The sequence below is a fragment of the Chrysochloris asiatica genome, unplaced genomic scaffold, assembly GCF_000296735.1.
Source record: "Chrysochloris asiatica unplaced genomic scaffold, ChrAsi1.0 scaffold00078, whole genome shotgun sequence".
Lineage (NCBI taxonomy): Eukaryota > Metazoa > Chordata > Mammalia > Afrosoricida > Chrysochloridae > Chrysochloris > Chrysochloris asiatica.
This window is the reverse complement of record NW_006408596.1, coordinates 1,016,215-1,031,547: the sequence shown is the minus strand read 5'-3', so window position 1 is coordinate 1,031,547 and position 15,333 is coordinate 1,016,215. Positions and strand designations below refer to the sequence as shown.

At 46.0% G+C, this 15,333-nt stretch overlaps 1 protein-coding gene across 1 annotated transcript in view; it reads left to right on the top strand.

The window, feature by feature from the left end:
* The window catches only part of DNAH10 (dynein, axonemal, heavy chain 10), a 210,003-nt gene that overhangs the window by 151,407 nt on the left and 43,263 nt on the right, over positions 1-15,333 (top strand). Inside the window, exons 44-52 of the mRNA XM_006865476.1 lie at positions 912-1,064; positions 2,293-2,553; positions 4,597-4,769; positions 9,942-10,035; positions 10,269-10,436; positions 10,793-10,981; positions 12,577-12,748; positions 13,869-14,072; positions 14,658-14,738. Coding sequence (XP_006865538.1) covers positions 912-1,064; positions 2,293-2,553; positions 4,597-4,769; positions 9,942-10,035; positions 10,269-10,436; positions 10,793-10,981; positions 12,577-12,748; positions 13,869-14,072; positions 14,658-14,738 — 1,495 coding nt within the window. The remainder of the gene's footprint in view (positions 1-911; positions 1,065-2,292; positions 2,554-4,596; positions 4,770-9,941; positions 10,036-10,268; positions 10,437-10,792; positions 10,982-12,576; positions 12,749-13,868; positions 14,073-14,657; positions 14,739-15,333) is intronic.

Genomic DNA, 15,333 nt, shown 5'->3' with positions numbered 1-15,333 from the left:
ATGCGCCAGACTACAAAGCCGTTTGAATTGCAAGGTTGGCGGTTCAAGCTCACCAGCATCTCCTTGGAAACAGGGTAGCTATGGGTCGGAACCGACTTGACGGCACTTAACAACAACATGTCTATACAGAGCACAGTGGTTAATCCACAGGCAAACGACCCTAATCCACAGTGCTGCCCCATTGGTTTTCTGACACTCTAAATCTCTACAGAAGTAGGCTGTATCATCTTTCTTCCACAGAGTAGTTTGTGGGTTCAAAACATGAACCTTTGGGTTAGCAGCCCAATGCTTAGCCCAGGGAGCCCCCCTGTCTCCTAAAAGTTAAAACCAGCCTGTGAAACGCGCCATCATACTGCGCTGAGTTGCTGACGTAAGTTGCTTCTCTTGGAGTGACGCAACAACTGACGGCCCGCTCTCATGAGCTGCGTGTCCTCGGTGACAACGCCAGTTGTGGAGTGGGGGTACTTTGTGCCATATTTATTTGACACTAAAGCCAGTGCTGCTTTCGGCCCCTATTTGGGGGTACAATTTACGGGGTTTGCATTTTCATTCATCTTTTGCATCCATTGTGAAAACTCGGACTTTGCGCTTTCTGGAAAGGGATGCCCTCCTGCTGCCATGCAGGACTTTCAGAGCTAAAACCAGGGGCATCTCGGACAAACAGGGATGGGAATCACCCCGGTTCCCTTCCACAACACTGACAAAAATTCCTTCAGCCTGTTTCAGGGATCTGTACTGAAAAGCAAACAAACCAAGGAGCAAATAGAAATAAAGTTTAAGCTCACCTCGGGTTATAAAAATGTTAGCTCAGCTAACATGAGTTTACAAACTCGATGAGATTTAGTGTATGCTCCAGCATTTACTGCGCTACCTTGAAGACAAGACTGACTTTCCAAACAACCTCATTTCAGATTGTGCTGATAGTCAACTTCTCATCCCGCACCACGTCCCTGGATATCCAAAGAAACTTAGAAGCCAGTGTGGAAAAAAGGACCAAAGACACATACGGCCCACCCATGGGGAAGCGCCTCATAGTGTTCATGGATGATATGAATATGCCAAAGGTAGGGTGAGCAGGCGGCGGGGACGTGAGTGTGTTTGTGAGAGAGTGTGCGTGTGAGTGAGTGATGGACACCTGCCTTTACTGGGCCGTGTCTGCAGGGCACAAGGTATGAGGACCAGCTGAACGTGTCAGACCCTTGGGGCTCTGCTGGTGCAGAGGGACCGCTCTCTCAGTGATAGCATGCCTTAGTTTCCTAGGGAAAGATGAACACCAGCCAGCCTCTGAGTTACATTCAGCTTATGTTTGAGCACGTGGTTTCCAGATGAGCTATACTTGCGATAATAGTGCTGTTTTCAGCAAAGTGTCCATGGGATCATAAGGGCAGACACTTCCTAAGAATTTATTTGGATCCACTAAGAAATGGAGAACTTCAGCATGCATGATGAATGGGTTTCTGAGGTCACATCCTGAGAGGCTCAAAGCTTTCTTGCTATACTGAAACTTTAATTTGCATTATTTTTGCAGAGCCTTTTCCCCCTGGGGGTTTATCTTCCAGATACATACACTTTCCACCCATCCATCTACCTTCCATCTGTATATATTTCAACTGTCCACCCATTTGTCTATCCATTCAGTCCTCCATTTATCTGTTTATCTGCACATCACCCATCTATCCATCCATCTACTTGTATATATAAAGGAGCTTCATAAAGCTGATGGAAAAGTGGAATTAAAAGATCGTAGAATTTTTCCACTAACTTTTTGAGACCCCCTTGTATTATCCACCCATCCCTCTATTTATCTGTCATCCATCCAGCCATCCACCCACCCATCCATTTGTCTGTCATCTGTCTATCTGGCCATCTATCTCTCCATCCATCCATCCATCCATTTATCCCACTCAGCCATTCATTAATTTATTCACCCAATTATCCATTCATTTATCTATTCATCTACCCATCCATGTTAATTCACCTGTTCACCCAGTGAACATGTATTTACTGAGCACTTCCTATAGGATCAGTACTGTTCATGTATGAGGAAACCATCTGTAGCTCCAGCCTCTGGGAAGCTTATAGTGTACGTGTGGAGGAGAAACTTTTAAAGGACAAGCACAGATGAAGATAGCATTGTAAACTCTGTGGAGACCTATGATACTTAGAACTGGGTGTTCTGAGTGAATGCCCAGAGGGATGATCTTTGTTTTTTTATTTCGATGGTCAGCAGAGCCCTCTCAGAGTTCTACTTGGTGATACTGCAGTTTCTCTCTTTTCTTTCAAAACCTCGAGGTGGACGAGTACGGTACCCAGCAGCCAATTGCTTTGCTGAAACTGCTCCTGGAAAAGGGCTACTTATACGACCGTGGGAAGGAGCTGAACTGTAAAAGCATTCGAGACCTTGGTTTCATCGCTGCCATGGGCAAGGCCGGAGGAGGCCGCAATGAAGTCGACGCGAGATTTATCTCACTGTTCAATGTCTACAATGTACTCTTTCCTGAAGAGGAGTCTTTGCATTTAATCTACTCCTCCATCCTGAAAGGCCACACCTCGGTAAAAACAGCAAGGCCACTGTCATTTGGACTCATCATGACCCTGTAGGTCAGAGTAGAACAGTCCCGTCAGGTTCCCAAGTCTGCACATCGTTGCAGAAGCAGACTGCCACATCCTTCTCTTGCAAAGTGGCTGGTGGGTTCGAACTACTGACCTTTCGGTTCTTACCCAGACACTTTCACTACAACACCATACCTGGGTTGCTGTTGTTGTTAAGTGTTGTAGAGTCAGTTCCCAGTCATAGCGACCCTATATAGGGTTTCCAAGGAGTGTCTGGTGGGTTTGAACCACTTACCTTGTAATTAAAAGTCCAGCGCTTATCCTGCAGTGCCACACCAGGGTTGCTGTTGTTGTGAAGTCAATTTCAACCCATAGCGACCCTGTATAGGGTTTCCGAGGAGCAGCTGGTGAGCTTGAACTGCCAACCTTGTAGTTCAAAGGGCTTTGCAGTCTGGTGCATTAACTCATGGCGTCACACCAGGATCCCCACACCAGGGTAGCATGCCATAAATTAGATGTTCTAAACTGGAAGGCCTTGTGTTGAGAAGAAGTGCACTGATGTCTTAGACTCAGCGTGCTCTCTGCTTGATACTTGTTCTTGTTATGTGCCATTGAGTCGATTCCAACTCATAGTGACCCTGTACAGGGTTTCCAAGGCTGTAATTCTTTACGGGAGCAGAAAGCCTCATCTTTCTCCTGCAGAACAGCTGGTAGTTTCAAACTGCTGACCTTGCGGCTCACAGCCCAATTTGTAACCACTACGCTACCAGAGCTCCTTAGGATGCCTGTAGGGACCCACAAAGATGTCCTAATTTCTTTCAGAATTAGAAGAAAATTCATACCAACGCCATCATCAAATACCATTTTCAAATGGTCGTTTTTGATGGAGAAAGGGGCCCATGAAGGCGGAAGTGCCTTGGTCCATGGAAGTTGTGGTGTGGCTCTGAGTCACATCTGCCCCAGGGAGTTGAAGCAGTGAGGGAGCTAGGGACTTGGATTCTGGGCCCTGAACCTTTCCTTACCCCGTTTTCTCCTCTGGCTCAGGGAGGAGGTGATGTGCTCGCCTTGCGTGAGTCTGGGGGAGATGAAAGGAGGGGCTGCCTGTCAAGTATACAGCACAGTGCCTGGCCCGCACCAGGAACTCCCTAGATGTTACTGTACCTTAGATAATTACCTTCCGATTTGGGATGTTTCACTTCTAAAGTGGAGTTTGTAAGTGCAGCACCTTGGGACCTGGGAGGACAAGGGAAAGGTGTATCAGTAGGGACTGTGGGGACCTGGAATGTTCACACCCTGCTTCAGGGCATCCACCTAAAAGACTATGACATCCACAAGCATCAGATAAAACTTACGCTGTGTTCACAGGTGGTGTGAAAATGCAGGGAAGTTAGCAAACATCAGGTGGGCTTCTCTGGTCTTTTTGCTTTTTGTCCTTACCTTCTTCTTTTGTTCTTTTTCCTACTGTGGTCACATACACGCCACAGAATTGACCATTTAAACCATTTAACACTGGGACATTTACTATAGTCACAGTGTTGTGCAACCCTCATTACCTTCTAATTCTAGAACCTTCCGTCCTCCACAGAGGAAGCCTTGTACCCATTAGTACTCACTCTCCATTCCCTCTTCCTTGAAGCCCCTGGCAACCATTAGCCCACTGTCTGTCTCCATCACTTTACCTGTTCTGAATATTTCCTTTAAATGCAGCCCTACATGATCTGTGCTTTTTTATCTGACTTCTTTCTTTATCTTGTTTCAAGATTGTAATGTTCAGATTGTACTACATAAGAATAATCAGTACTCCATTCCTTATTATGGCCTTTACTGCGGGTGGAGCACTATAGGATAAGCACTGGAGTGTGAACCACAAGATCGGTGGTTCAAATGCACCAGCCGATTCTAGGAAACCAAGTAACAGGATCACTAGGAGATAGAACCGACTCGACAGCACTTAACAGCAACAGCAAATGGGTGAACCACCATGTGTCTATCCATTCATCCACTCATGGACACTTTGGGGATCTGTTAATTTTTTTCCTTTAGACGTTTCATGAGAGCATTGTGGCCATCAGTGACAAGTTGACATTCTGCACGCTAATGCTCTACAAGAACATTGTTCAGGATCTGCCTCCCACCCCTTCAAAATTTCATTACATCTTCAACCTTCGAGATCTCTCACGGGTTTTCAACGGTCTCGTCCTTACTAACCCAGAGCGGTGAGTTTGTTTTGTCTAACTGATATGTGTCCCACAAGTACTGAGGTTTCTCTGATTCTTTTAGGACAGAGGACTTGTCATACATTTGGTGAGTTATTGTAGCTATTGATTACCCCAGTACCTCCTTTTTGTTTCTGTTAAGTGGAAAAAAGAAAAGGTGAAATGCTTTGCTGAAGCCCTGATGCCCTGTAAGCCCTCCAGCTGAAGACAGGTGGGATTGGGAGTGGGCACTGTGTTAGTATCTGCAGAGTCATGTGTTAAACCCCTTCAGTGGGACCACTGTTTCCATCTCTCATTCTTAGTCCTTCGGCTGGAATTTGCCTGTGTGAAACCTTTCACTCAGTTGTTTCCAGTTGGTCACATTATATGTGTCTTCAGGAGTGGTCAAAGCAGAGAACAGAAAAGATTCTCAATATGGTTATACAGTTTTTCTCATGAAAACTGGGCTCACGTTGATAGCATTCATTTATTCGCTACACAGATGTGCAAACATACTTCATTTATGTGTATCTGTTCTTTGAACCAACAAGATACTGACAATGAATGAAGGTCTGTCTGTATGCCTGCACTCACTCCCAGGTGTCCCAAGAAGGATCTGGAAGGCTAGTGAAGAGAGGGAAGTCCCAGGTGTTCAGGGTGGAGTGAAGGTCTTCTTCTGATACGAGGGCCAGTTCCCGGATAAGACATAACCAGATCCAGATGGGGCTGGCTCCAGCAAAAGGGGCTGCCTGGTCCATTAGTCCCCAGCCCCTGCCATCCTGAGACCAGAAGAACTAGATTGTGCCCAACTATCACTGCCAACTGCTCTGATGAGATTTCAATAGAAGGTCCTGGATTGAGTGGGAGAAAAATGTGTATCAAAACCCAAAAGAATGAAAAAGAGGAGGCTTACTGGTCTTATAAAGGCTGGTGGAGCCCCCCAGACTACGGCCCTTAATCATCCTTCAACCCTGGAACGGAAGTCACCCCTGGTGGTCAACTTTCAGCCAAACAGTAGACAGGCCTATCAGGTGAACAAAAATACCAGGAGGGAACTCAGCCCTAAGAACAATCGACCATGTGAGAAGGGAAGGCGGCATTTGCCAAAAAACAAAGCTCAGAAAACAGGAAGGGATAAGAAAGAAGGACGAATGGGAACGGACCACAATCAGTGCCACAAAACAAAATATGTATAGATTGTTGAATGGAAAACTAATGTGCTCTCTAAACTTTCACCCAAACGACAAGAAGATATTTGAAAGACCAATAGAATGGAAGAGATCCACACTTGTGCTCATGCCGAACAAAGGTGAACAACAGGATGCAGACATTATCAAACAGTATTATTAATACCACACACAAATAAAATTTTGCTAAAGATAGTTCAAAAGTGGTTGCAGCTGTACACTGAAAGGGAGCTACTAGAAATTCAAGCCAGATTCAGAAGCGGATGTAAAATGAGGAATATTATTACTGTTGTCAGATACATCTTGACTGAAAGCAGAGAGTACCAGAAAGATGTCTACCTGTCTTTTATTCACTGTGCAAAGGCATTCACTGTGTGGCTCCTAACACACTATGGGTAACTTTATAAAGAACAGTAATTCCAGAACACTGACTTGTGCCCAGGCAGAACCTGTACAGAGACCAAGAGGAAGTCGTTCAAACAGAGCAAGGGGATACTGAATGGTTTAAAATCAGGAAAGGTGTGTGCCAGAGTTGTATCCTTTCAACATACTTATTTGCCGGGAGCCAGCCCCAGTAAACTTATTCCAGGGTTTTTCCGAAAGCGGATGCGGCGTCGGCGGATTATGGAGTCATGGATCATGATAAATTCAAAATCTTCTCATTACATGCTTTATTATTATTATTTCTATTGCTACTCTAATACTCTACTTCTCTCATTCTTTACTGTCCCGCTCATTCTTTACTCCCCTGCTCTCCTGCTCATTTCTTCTGCGTCCTTTCTCCCTTCCCCTGGCTCCTGCTTCCCTTCTCTCCTCTCCTGCTCCCTTTACTAGCTTCCATTCTCTCCATTCTTGTCTCGTTCTATTTTCCTCTACTTACTCTTACTTCTACTTCTTGCCTCTAATTCTTCTTCCACCCATTCTTCTACTTCCCATCTTCTCTTCTTCCTTCTCTTCATCCCTTCTACTTCTCTTCATCCCTTCAACTTCTTTCCTTCTTTACCTCCTTCTTCTTTGTTCTCTGTTCCCTTTGTTCTATCTTACAACCCCCTTATATACCCTTACAGAAAACATTGCATTTATAGTAATAAATGACATCAAGGTACAATCTATCTTGAGGCACATTCCTTATGGTTTACAATTCTTAAATTTACAACAGGGATGAGAAGTTACAGCAAAAACATTATCTCAAGGCATAGGAGACATTCAGGCGCCTTGAAACCTTTTAGTTAAACATTTGTTCATACATAAATCTATTCTTTTCTATGGGAAACAAGTTAACCTTCACAGTTTCTTAACCTTTGTGTGTTAAATCTTGTTAATTTTAGTTATTTAGCAATTAACTCTCCATTAACTTCTTCCATACTCTGTTTATAGCCTACAAAGACATCACTTATCAGGGAAACTGAGGTTATGAAAAACAACTTCTCTAATTTACTAATCATTAATTTAAGAACATCTAAGTCAGACTTTTTATTTAGTATCTGTATATACCCATAGCCTTTATCTAATTGTTTTTAGAAATTCTTGTACCCACAGCCCTTATTTATGGCTATTCACGTTTAGGATTCTTTATTGCCTTCTACTAAGGCTATAAGGAAGAATGTTTACAATCACTAAACCTAAGCTGGCAGTAATTCAATTGACAAATCCTGTCTCCTAACAGTTTTAAGAATATTGTTAATATAAGTATTAAAACTACCTATGATTACAAGTAGAATAAAATGTAGCTAATGTGTGGCTTCTAACTTTTAATGAAAATATACTAAAGTGTAGGAGAGTAAAAAATCTAAAGAAGATACTAATAAAATCATGAATAAATCAGAGAATGTTTTAACAAGAGAAAAATTTCAACTAGGGGTCTGTGCATAAAAAATAACAAAACGACTCTTTGTGGCTCTGCCATCCAAAGAGAGAAAGAAAGAAAGAAAGAAAGAAAAAGAAAAAGAAAAGAAAGTATTTCATTGTTGCTTTGAAAAGACAATGAATTCTTCATGCACAGGTTTTCCCCATGTCTCATTTATTTAATTCCTCGATTAATATGTCTCAATTTATTTATTTTAATTCCTTAATTAATTATGGCCCTGACCACTTATTCAGTCTGTATGCTAAGCAAATAATCCAAGAATTTGGACTATATGAAGAAGAACGTGGCACCAAGATTGGAGGAAGGTTCATTAACCACCTGTGATATATAGATGACACAACTTTGTTTGCTGAAAGCAAAGGGGACTTAAAGGACTGAGAGACGATCAAAGGATATAGTCTTCAGAATGGATTACAGTTCAATGTTAGGAAAACAAAAATCCTCACACCTGGACCAGTAAACAACATCATAATAAATAGAAAAGATTTAAGTTGTCAAGGATTTCATTTTACTTACATCCACCATCAGTACTCATGAAAACAGCAGTCAAGAAATCAAACGACATTGCATTGGGCAAATCTGTTGCAAAAAACCTCTTCAGAGTATTCAAGAGCCAAGATGTCACTGCTGACCCAAGCCATGATATTTTTGCTGCTGACCTAAGCCATAGTATTTACAATCGCCTCATATGCATGCAAAAGCTACACAGTGAATAAGGAAGACTGAAGAAGAATTGATCCATTTGAGTGGTGGTGTTGGCGAAGACTATTGAAATTACCATAGACTTCCAGAAGAGTAAGTAAGTCTTGGAAAAAGTGCTAACAGCAAGAACGGTGAAACTTTGTCTCATAGCCTCTGGATATGTGATCAGGAGGGGCGTATCCCTGGAGAAGGACGTCATGCTTGGTAAAGTAGACGGTCAGCAAACAGAGTCCCTGAGATGGACAGACTCAAATGGGCCGATTGTGAGATGACGCAGGACCAGGCAGCATTGCCTGCTGGTGTCCATGAGGTCGCTGTGAGTCAGAAGTGACTTGACAACACCTAACAGTTGTTATTTTTAAGTGCCGTGGAGTTGGTTCCGACTCATAGTGACCCTGCACAGGGTTTCTGAGCTGTAAATCTTAACAGGAGCAGAACACCTCCATCTTTCTCCCGCAGAGCCGCTGGTAATTTTGAACTGCTGATCTTGAGGTTGGCAGTCCGACTCATAACCACAACGCTACCAGAGCTCCTTAACAGTAACACAATTTTTTTTTTAAAAAAGAACCTGGAAAAGGAGTGAGCAGTGAGCCTAATGTTGATTTTCAGTCCCTACGTTCTGGAAGAAGTGCAGCCAGAGTGCTCCTTGGAGGCCAAAATGGCCAAACTTCGTCTCTCATACTTGGGACATATTGTTGGGAGGGACCAGTCACTGGGGAAGGATATCATGTTTGGTAAGGTGGAGGGTCAGAGAAAAAGAGGAAGACCCCCAACAAGATGGATTGGCATCAACATGTCAGCATTGATGGACTCAAGTGTGACAACAGTAGTGAGGTTGGCCCAGGATCGGGCAGTGTTTCGTTCTGCTGTGCTTAATGTCGCTATGTGTCGGTACTGACTGGATGGCACCTAACAACAACAACAACAACAACATTCCAGCACACAGGGGCAGGAGCAATTATTTGATGTCATCTGTTGTGATTCGAGGTGCTTTGGTGGCTCAGGGGACTGAGAACTGGACTGCTAATGGACTGACAGTTTGAACCCACCAGCTTTTCCATAGAAAAATATGAGACTTCTGCTTCTGTAAAGATTTACAGCCTTGGAACCCGTATGTAACAATTCTACCCTGTCCTGTGGGGTACCGTGAGTTGAAATCTACCCAACGGCAGTGGCTTGTGATCCACGCGGCTGCCATCGGCCTGTTTTTGTAAGTAGGTTGCCAGAGCCTTCCCTCCAGTGGGCCAACATGGGCAGTGGCTTCATGGTCCTTCGCCGCCCGCTGGTAAGATCTCGTGAATGTGAGACTAGGGGACGGAAGGACTGCCGATAGGCTCACCGTCTTCTGGGCCCTGGGTATCTGAGTGAAAGTGGTCCACATGACCCTCCATGTCTCCGTGTGACATCACAGCTGATTCTGCCCTCTTGACCATGTAGGTTCCAGATGGTGCCCCAGATGGTGAGGGTCTGGAGGAACGAGTGCCTGAGAGTCTTCCACGATCGTTTAATCAATGAGCCTGACAAGCAGCTGGTCAGTACATCCAACTGCAGTGGCAGTGCAGCTGTAACCTGCCCACATGAGGTCAGCCAGGGTAGCTGCATGCAACCCCAGTGTATGTTTTATGACACATCCACTGTAGAAACACCGGTGCAGTGAAAGTCAGCCGGTAGAGGAGGGTGGATAACTCAAAATGTTAGAGCAATCGGGGAAAACCTATGTGGGCTTTGCCTGACAAATTCTAGCATGTGGTCTTGCATCTTAAGGTACAAGTCCACATAGGAAGCTTGGTTGAGGAGCATTTTAAGGAGGACCTGGAGACAGTGATGAGAGACCCCATCCTGTTTGGAGACTTCCGGATGGCTTTGCACGAAGAGGAAGCACGCATCTATGAAGACATCCAGGACTACGAGGCAGCAAAGGCTCTGTTCCAGGTGTGGCGTAGCTCTCCTCTTGATAGACAGCTGTTATGGGGTGTAGATCCAAAGTGGGCTATCCAGGGACAGAGGGTCCCAGGTACACGCCAGGACTCAGAGGTTTTGGAACCAGTAGTTTTGGTTCCATTTAAAATCAAGAGTTGGGCCTTTGGCTCGACGCTGGCAGATTGAAGGACAGCAGATGGGACTCCGGGCCATGAGAGTCGATGGACGCCCCAATTCCAACAACGTCACCACTCTAGCTACTGTAGACTTTTGTAAAACTCTCTTCTCCATCCTTATCTCTCCTGGATGACAGTACGGTCGGCTTCCTATAGACAGTGTGGTGCTGTCTCTTGCTTTTTAACTCTCAGGAAATCCTTGAGGAGTATAATGAAAGTAACACCAAGATGAACTTGGTCCTCTTTGATGACGCCCTGGAGCACTTGACCCGTGTGCACAGGATTATTCGGATGGACCGGGGTCACGCCCTGCTGGTCGGGGTCGGGGGCTCAGGAAAGCAGTCCCTTGCAAGACTGGCTGCTTTCACAGCAGGCTATGAGGTGAGTCTTTTCCCTTCTAGAAAGGCGTGATCATGCAGATACCAGAACAGACGATGTCATTGTTGCTGTCTGGTGCCCCCACGCACAGCAGGATGAAGCGTCCGGACCCTCACCATCGGCATGGTCCCTGGTGTGCACGGACCAGTGCTGCAGCTTTCCGACCTGGGGGCTTGGCTTCAGCTCTGTGTCAGGCAGGGTTCTGCTGTGATTTGCAAGGTTTTCATTGGTGCTTTTGGAAGTAGAGTGCTAGGCCGTCTTTTCTAGTCCTAGTCTGGTAGCTCCGTTGAAACCTGTCTACCATGGATGACCCTGCTTCCAACATCACAGCAGCATACAAGCCATCACAGTGGGACAGACTGACAGAGGGCTGGTGGAACAATCTACAGCAAATCATAATGTGAAATTTTCATAGAGTAAAGAGTTGGCAGTTTGTTGTTGTTTTGACTTGTTATAAGCACTTGAACTGAATATCGAAAGTATCTAAGTGTCTTATCATTTCTGCAATGCAGAATACATCAATTCAAGTTCAAAAGTCAAATATAAGTAGATCCTGTGAATTGTTGGGTGTGCTCACTTGGAGAAGGACTTGGGCCAACCTCAGGTGACCCCTATAAGGTATCAGCACACTGGACTGGACCATCCTTGGGATGTTATAGAATCCTGAGATTCCCAGGCCTCTGGGTGGAGGAAGGCACGTTCATTCAGACTTAGTTTTGAACAGAAGTCATTTTCATAAATACATTTTCCGCCACCCCTCTACCCCGCCCAGCAGGTTTCTCTCGAATTCTTCGGAATCTGACTCCATTCAGCACTCTTGTTAATTTCCCTCAAGTTGGCTCTGACTCGGTGACTTGTGTTAACAGATCAGTGTGTGGTGGGTCCTGCACCACCTTCATGCATGTTGGTCACTGCTGTGGCCATTGTCCATTCATCTCACTGAGCGTTTCCCTCATGTCCGCTGACTCTCTGCTTTCCCAGACATGAGGACCTGTTCTAGTGATCAGTGTGAGGAAGCTGAAGTCTTGCCACCTTTGTTTCTAAGGAGGACTTGGTTAGATCTCTTGCAAGATGGATTTGTTTGTTCTGGCAGTCCATGATTTACTCAGTATTCTTTGCCCGAATCATATTCAAATATATCAGCTCTCCTCCGGTCATCTTTTGTCATTGTCCCGCTTTTGTATGCCTAGGACCATGGCTTGGGGCAGGTACAGCTTAGTCATCACAGGGTGATGTCTTTGCTTTTTAGAACTCTTGAGAGTTGGTTTGCAGCAGACTTGTCCATTCTGCATTTGGGTCTTCTTTTATCCTCGACACCTCCGTTTTTGCTAAAAACTGGACTCGGGTCTTGTTTGATTCAGCGCTCTGGTGGCATCTTGTCATGCATGCACATGATCTTCAGGTCCTGCTGTTCGCAGACCCCAGGTCGCTCAGTCCTTGTGCCAACCTCAGGCACTTCTGAGAAGCCAGTCGGTGAGCTGTGCTCCTCTCTGCAGTTCCCTCATTGCAGGGCACTATGCCGGTGGGGTGAGGAGCTAGATGTCGGGAGCTGGCCCTCAGTGTATCCGCCCCATGGTAGTGCCACTCTCTGTTGCCAGGTGTTCGAGATCCTGCTGAGCCGAGGCTACTCTGAGAACTCTTTCCGTGAAGATCTGAAGAGCCTGTATCTCAAGCTCGGGATTGAGAACAAGATGATGATCTTCTTGTTTACTGACGCCCACGTGGCAGAAGAGGGCTTCCTGGAACTCATCAACAACATGCTGACATCAGGTAGGGACTGCAGGCTCCTGACCTGTGCTGCCATATAGATGAGGCCCTGTGCCCCCTCTCCCCCGTCGGGAAAATGAAGACAGCACCCTGAATCCTGAACAAGTCAGTCTTGGAGACCAGGGTTTCTGTCACTTGCAGTTGCAAGAGTGGAGCTCCCAGTCCTGCTCAGATGAAGTGGGGAAACATGGCTGTGTAGGACCCCAGCCCTGCTGCCTTTTTCTAGCTTGTCGCCCTCTTCCTGTCTCTGCTGGTGCCTAGAGCAATGTCTGATTCTCTAATGCTGCTCCCACACACAGACCACAGGGGGTTGTAACACACATTTACTCCCTTACACTTTGTTGCTGTGGTGGTTAAGTGCTGTCCAGTAGGTCCTGACGCAGCAACCTTGTGTAGGGTGTGTGAGGAGCGATTGGTGGGTTTGAACCACTACCTTACAATTCAAACCAGCTTTGTGGTTCCATGCTTATCCCACAGCGCCACACCAGGACTCCTCTTCCAGTTCGTTGCTGTTGTTAAGTGCCATTGAGTTGGTTCTGACTCTTAGTGACCCTTTATAGTGTTTCCAAGGAGTGGTTGGAGAGCTTCAACTGCCAACCTTGCGGTTCAAATCGACTTTGCAGTGGAGTGCATTAACCCACAGAATTCTAAATTAAGGGTGCTAGCTCCCAGGGCAGGCTCTCTTGCGCTGCAAGGTTGAGGGGAAGATCCTTGTCTGCTTCCAACATCTGTAGGCTTGGCACCCCTCGGAGAGCACCATGTGGCTTGGCAGTAGTCTGCCTCTGGGTCTGGGAAGTGCTCGGCGCAGGGATCCTGGGTCCCAGCTCGTCTCTGTTACCGATCGCTTGTACGATAAAAAGTGATACGGCTGCCCCCTAAGGAAGCTCCCCTCACATCTGGCCTGTGATCTGAGTAGGGCTGTAGTGTCCCACCATAATCCTCTCACAGCTGATTGGCTGATCACCTCAGATCACATCATGGCGGATGATTACATCATTACGTAATTGTCAAAGCACTGAGAACCCCGGCCCCATGGAGGCATCCTGGGGGGACACCATTCAGTCCATGATGATGACAGAGGACTACTCCAAAGGTGGTCTTCACAGTCCCTGCCTGTGTCCAGGGATTGTACCAGCACTTTTCCCGGAAGAGGAGAAGGAGTCCATCCTGGGTCAGATTGGACAAGAAGCTCTGAAGCATGGTACGGGGCCGGCCAAGGAGTCTGTGTGGCAGTACTTCGTGAATAAGAGTGCCAATAATCTGCATATCATCCTTGGCATGTCACCCATTGGAGACACTCTGAGGACCCGGTGCAGAAACTTCCCAGGTACCCTCTGCAAGTCCAGTGTCCCCATCAGCAGGGTGTGTGTATTGGGGGGCATCCAAGTACTTGCAACTCCACCCAACACCTTCATCGGGTGCTACTGGGCCCCCACCTGGGATGGAGGTCTACCGAGGGACTCTTGCGTGGTCGGCATGTGTTTGATGTCCTTCTGGTACAAGGTCAATAGTGAGTTCATCCATATGGAAAAATTCCATCAGCGTCATGGGGGGCACAGTGCCAGCCTTTAGAAAAGGCTTCTCACCAGCCGAGTGAAGCTGCTCCCCTAAGGGACCTCGCAACACCTGACTCCAGTTTTGGTTGTCACACTGGGTACTGTGGACTTCCGGTAGGTATAGGCCCAAGGTGCTGCTCTACATCCTACAATTCACAGGACTGACCCCGCCACCCAGTAACAAAGAATGACCCATCCCCAGAGGTCAGTAGTGCTGAGGCAAACAAGCCCTCCCTTCCATGAATTAAACACGGGTGTACCTGGCTCATTCACTGTTTACTGGGTACTGAGCTGGTATCTGTTCTCCAGTGTCTCTGGGCTACAGAGTGACCATCGTTCCATCTGTCTCTTTCAAGGTCTGGTCAATAACACTGGCATCGACTGGTTCATGCCCTGGCCTCCGCAAGCCCTGCATGCCGTGGCGAAGTCCTTTCTAGGTGAGTCAGACTTGCTCTCGGGACAACACTGCTGGTTTGGCAGAGAAAGCTCTTGTCACTTCTTTGACTCTAACTTCTGGTTCATTGGGTTTTCTTGTCTAAACCCCATGGCAGTGAAATTTTTTAAGTTATATTTTGTTTTGTGTATTCATACTGTGTATTATTAGTACAAGGAGATTTTAGGGCAATTATAAGAACATCTTAGGATAAAAATTGGTCAAGAACATTTTTTAAAGCAGTGCTCATCAAACCGTGGCCCAAAGCCAGCCTGCCGTTTGTTTGTTAATAAAGGTTTATTGGAAATTAATCCTCACTCATTAATTAACACATTGTCTGTGGTTACTTTTCTGCTTGTTGTTGTTGTTATTAGGTGCCGTCGAGTCGGTACTGACCCATAGCGACCTTATGCACAAGCAGAACGAAACACTGCCCGATCCTGGGCTAACCTCACTATTGTTGCTACGATTGAGTCCATCGATGCTGCCACTTGGCCAATCCATCTCATTGGGAGTCTTCCTCTTTTCCTCTGATCTTACCAAACATGATATCCTTTTCCAGTGACTGTTCCCTCCTGACAATATGTCCAAAGTATAAG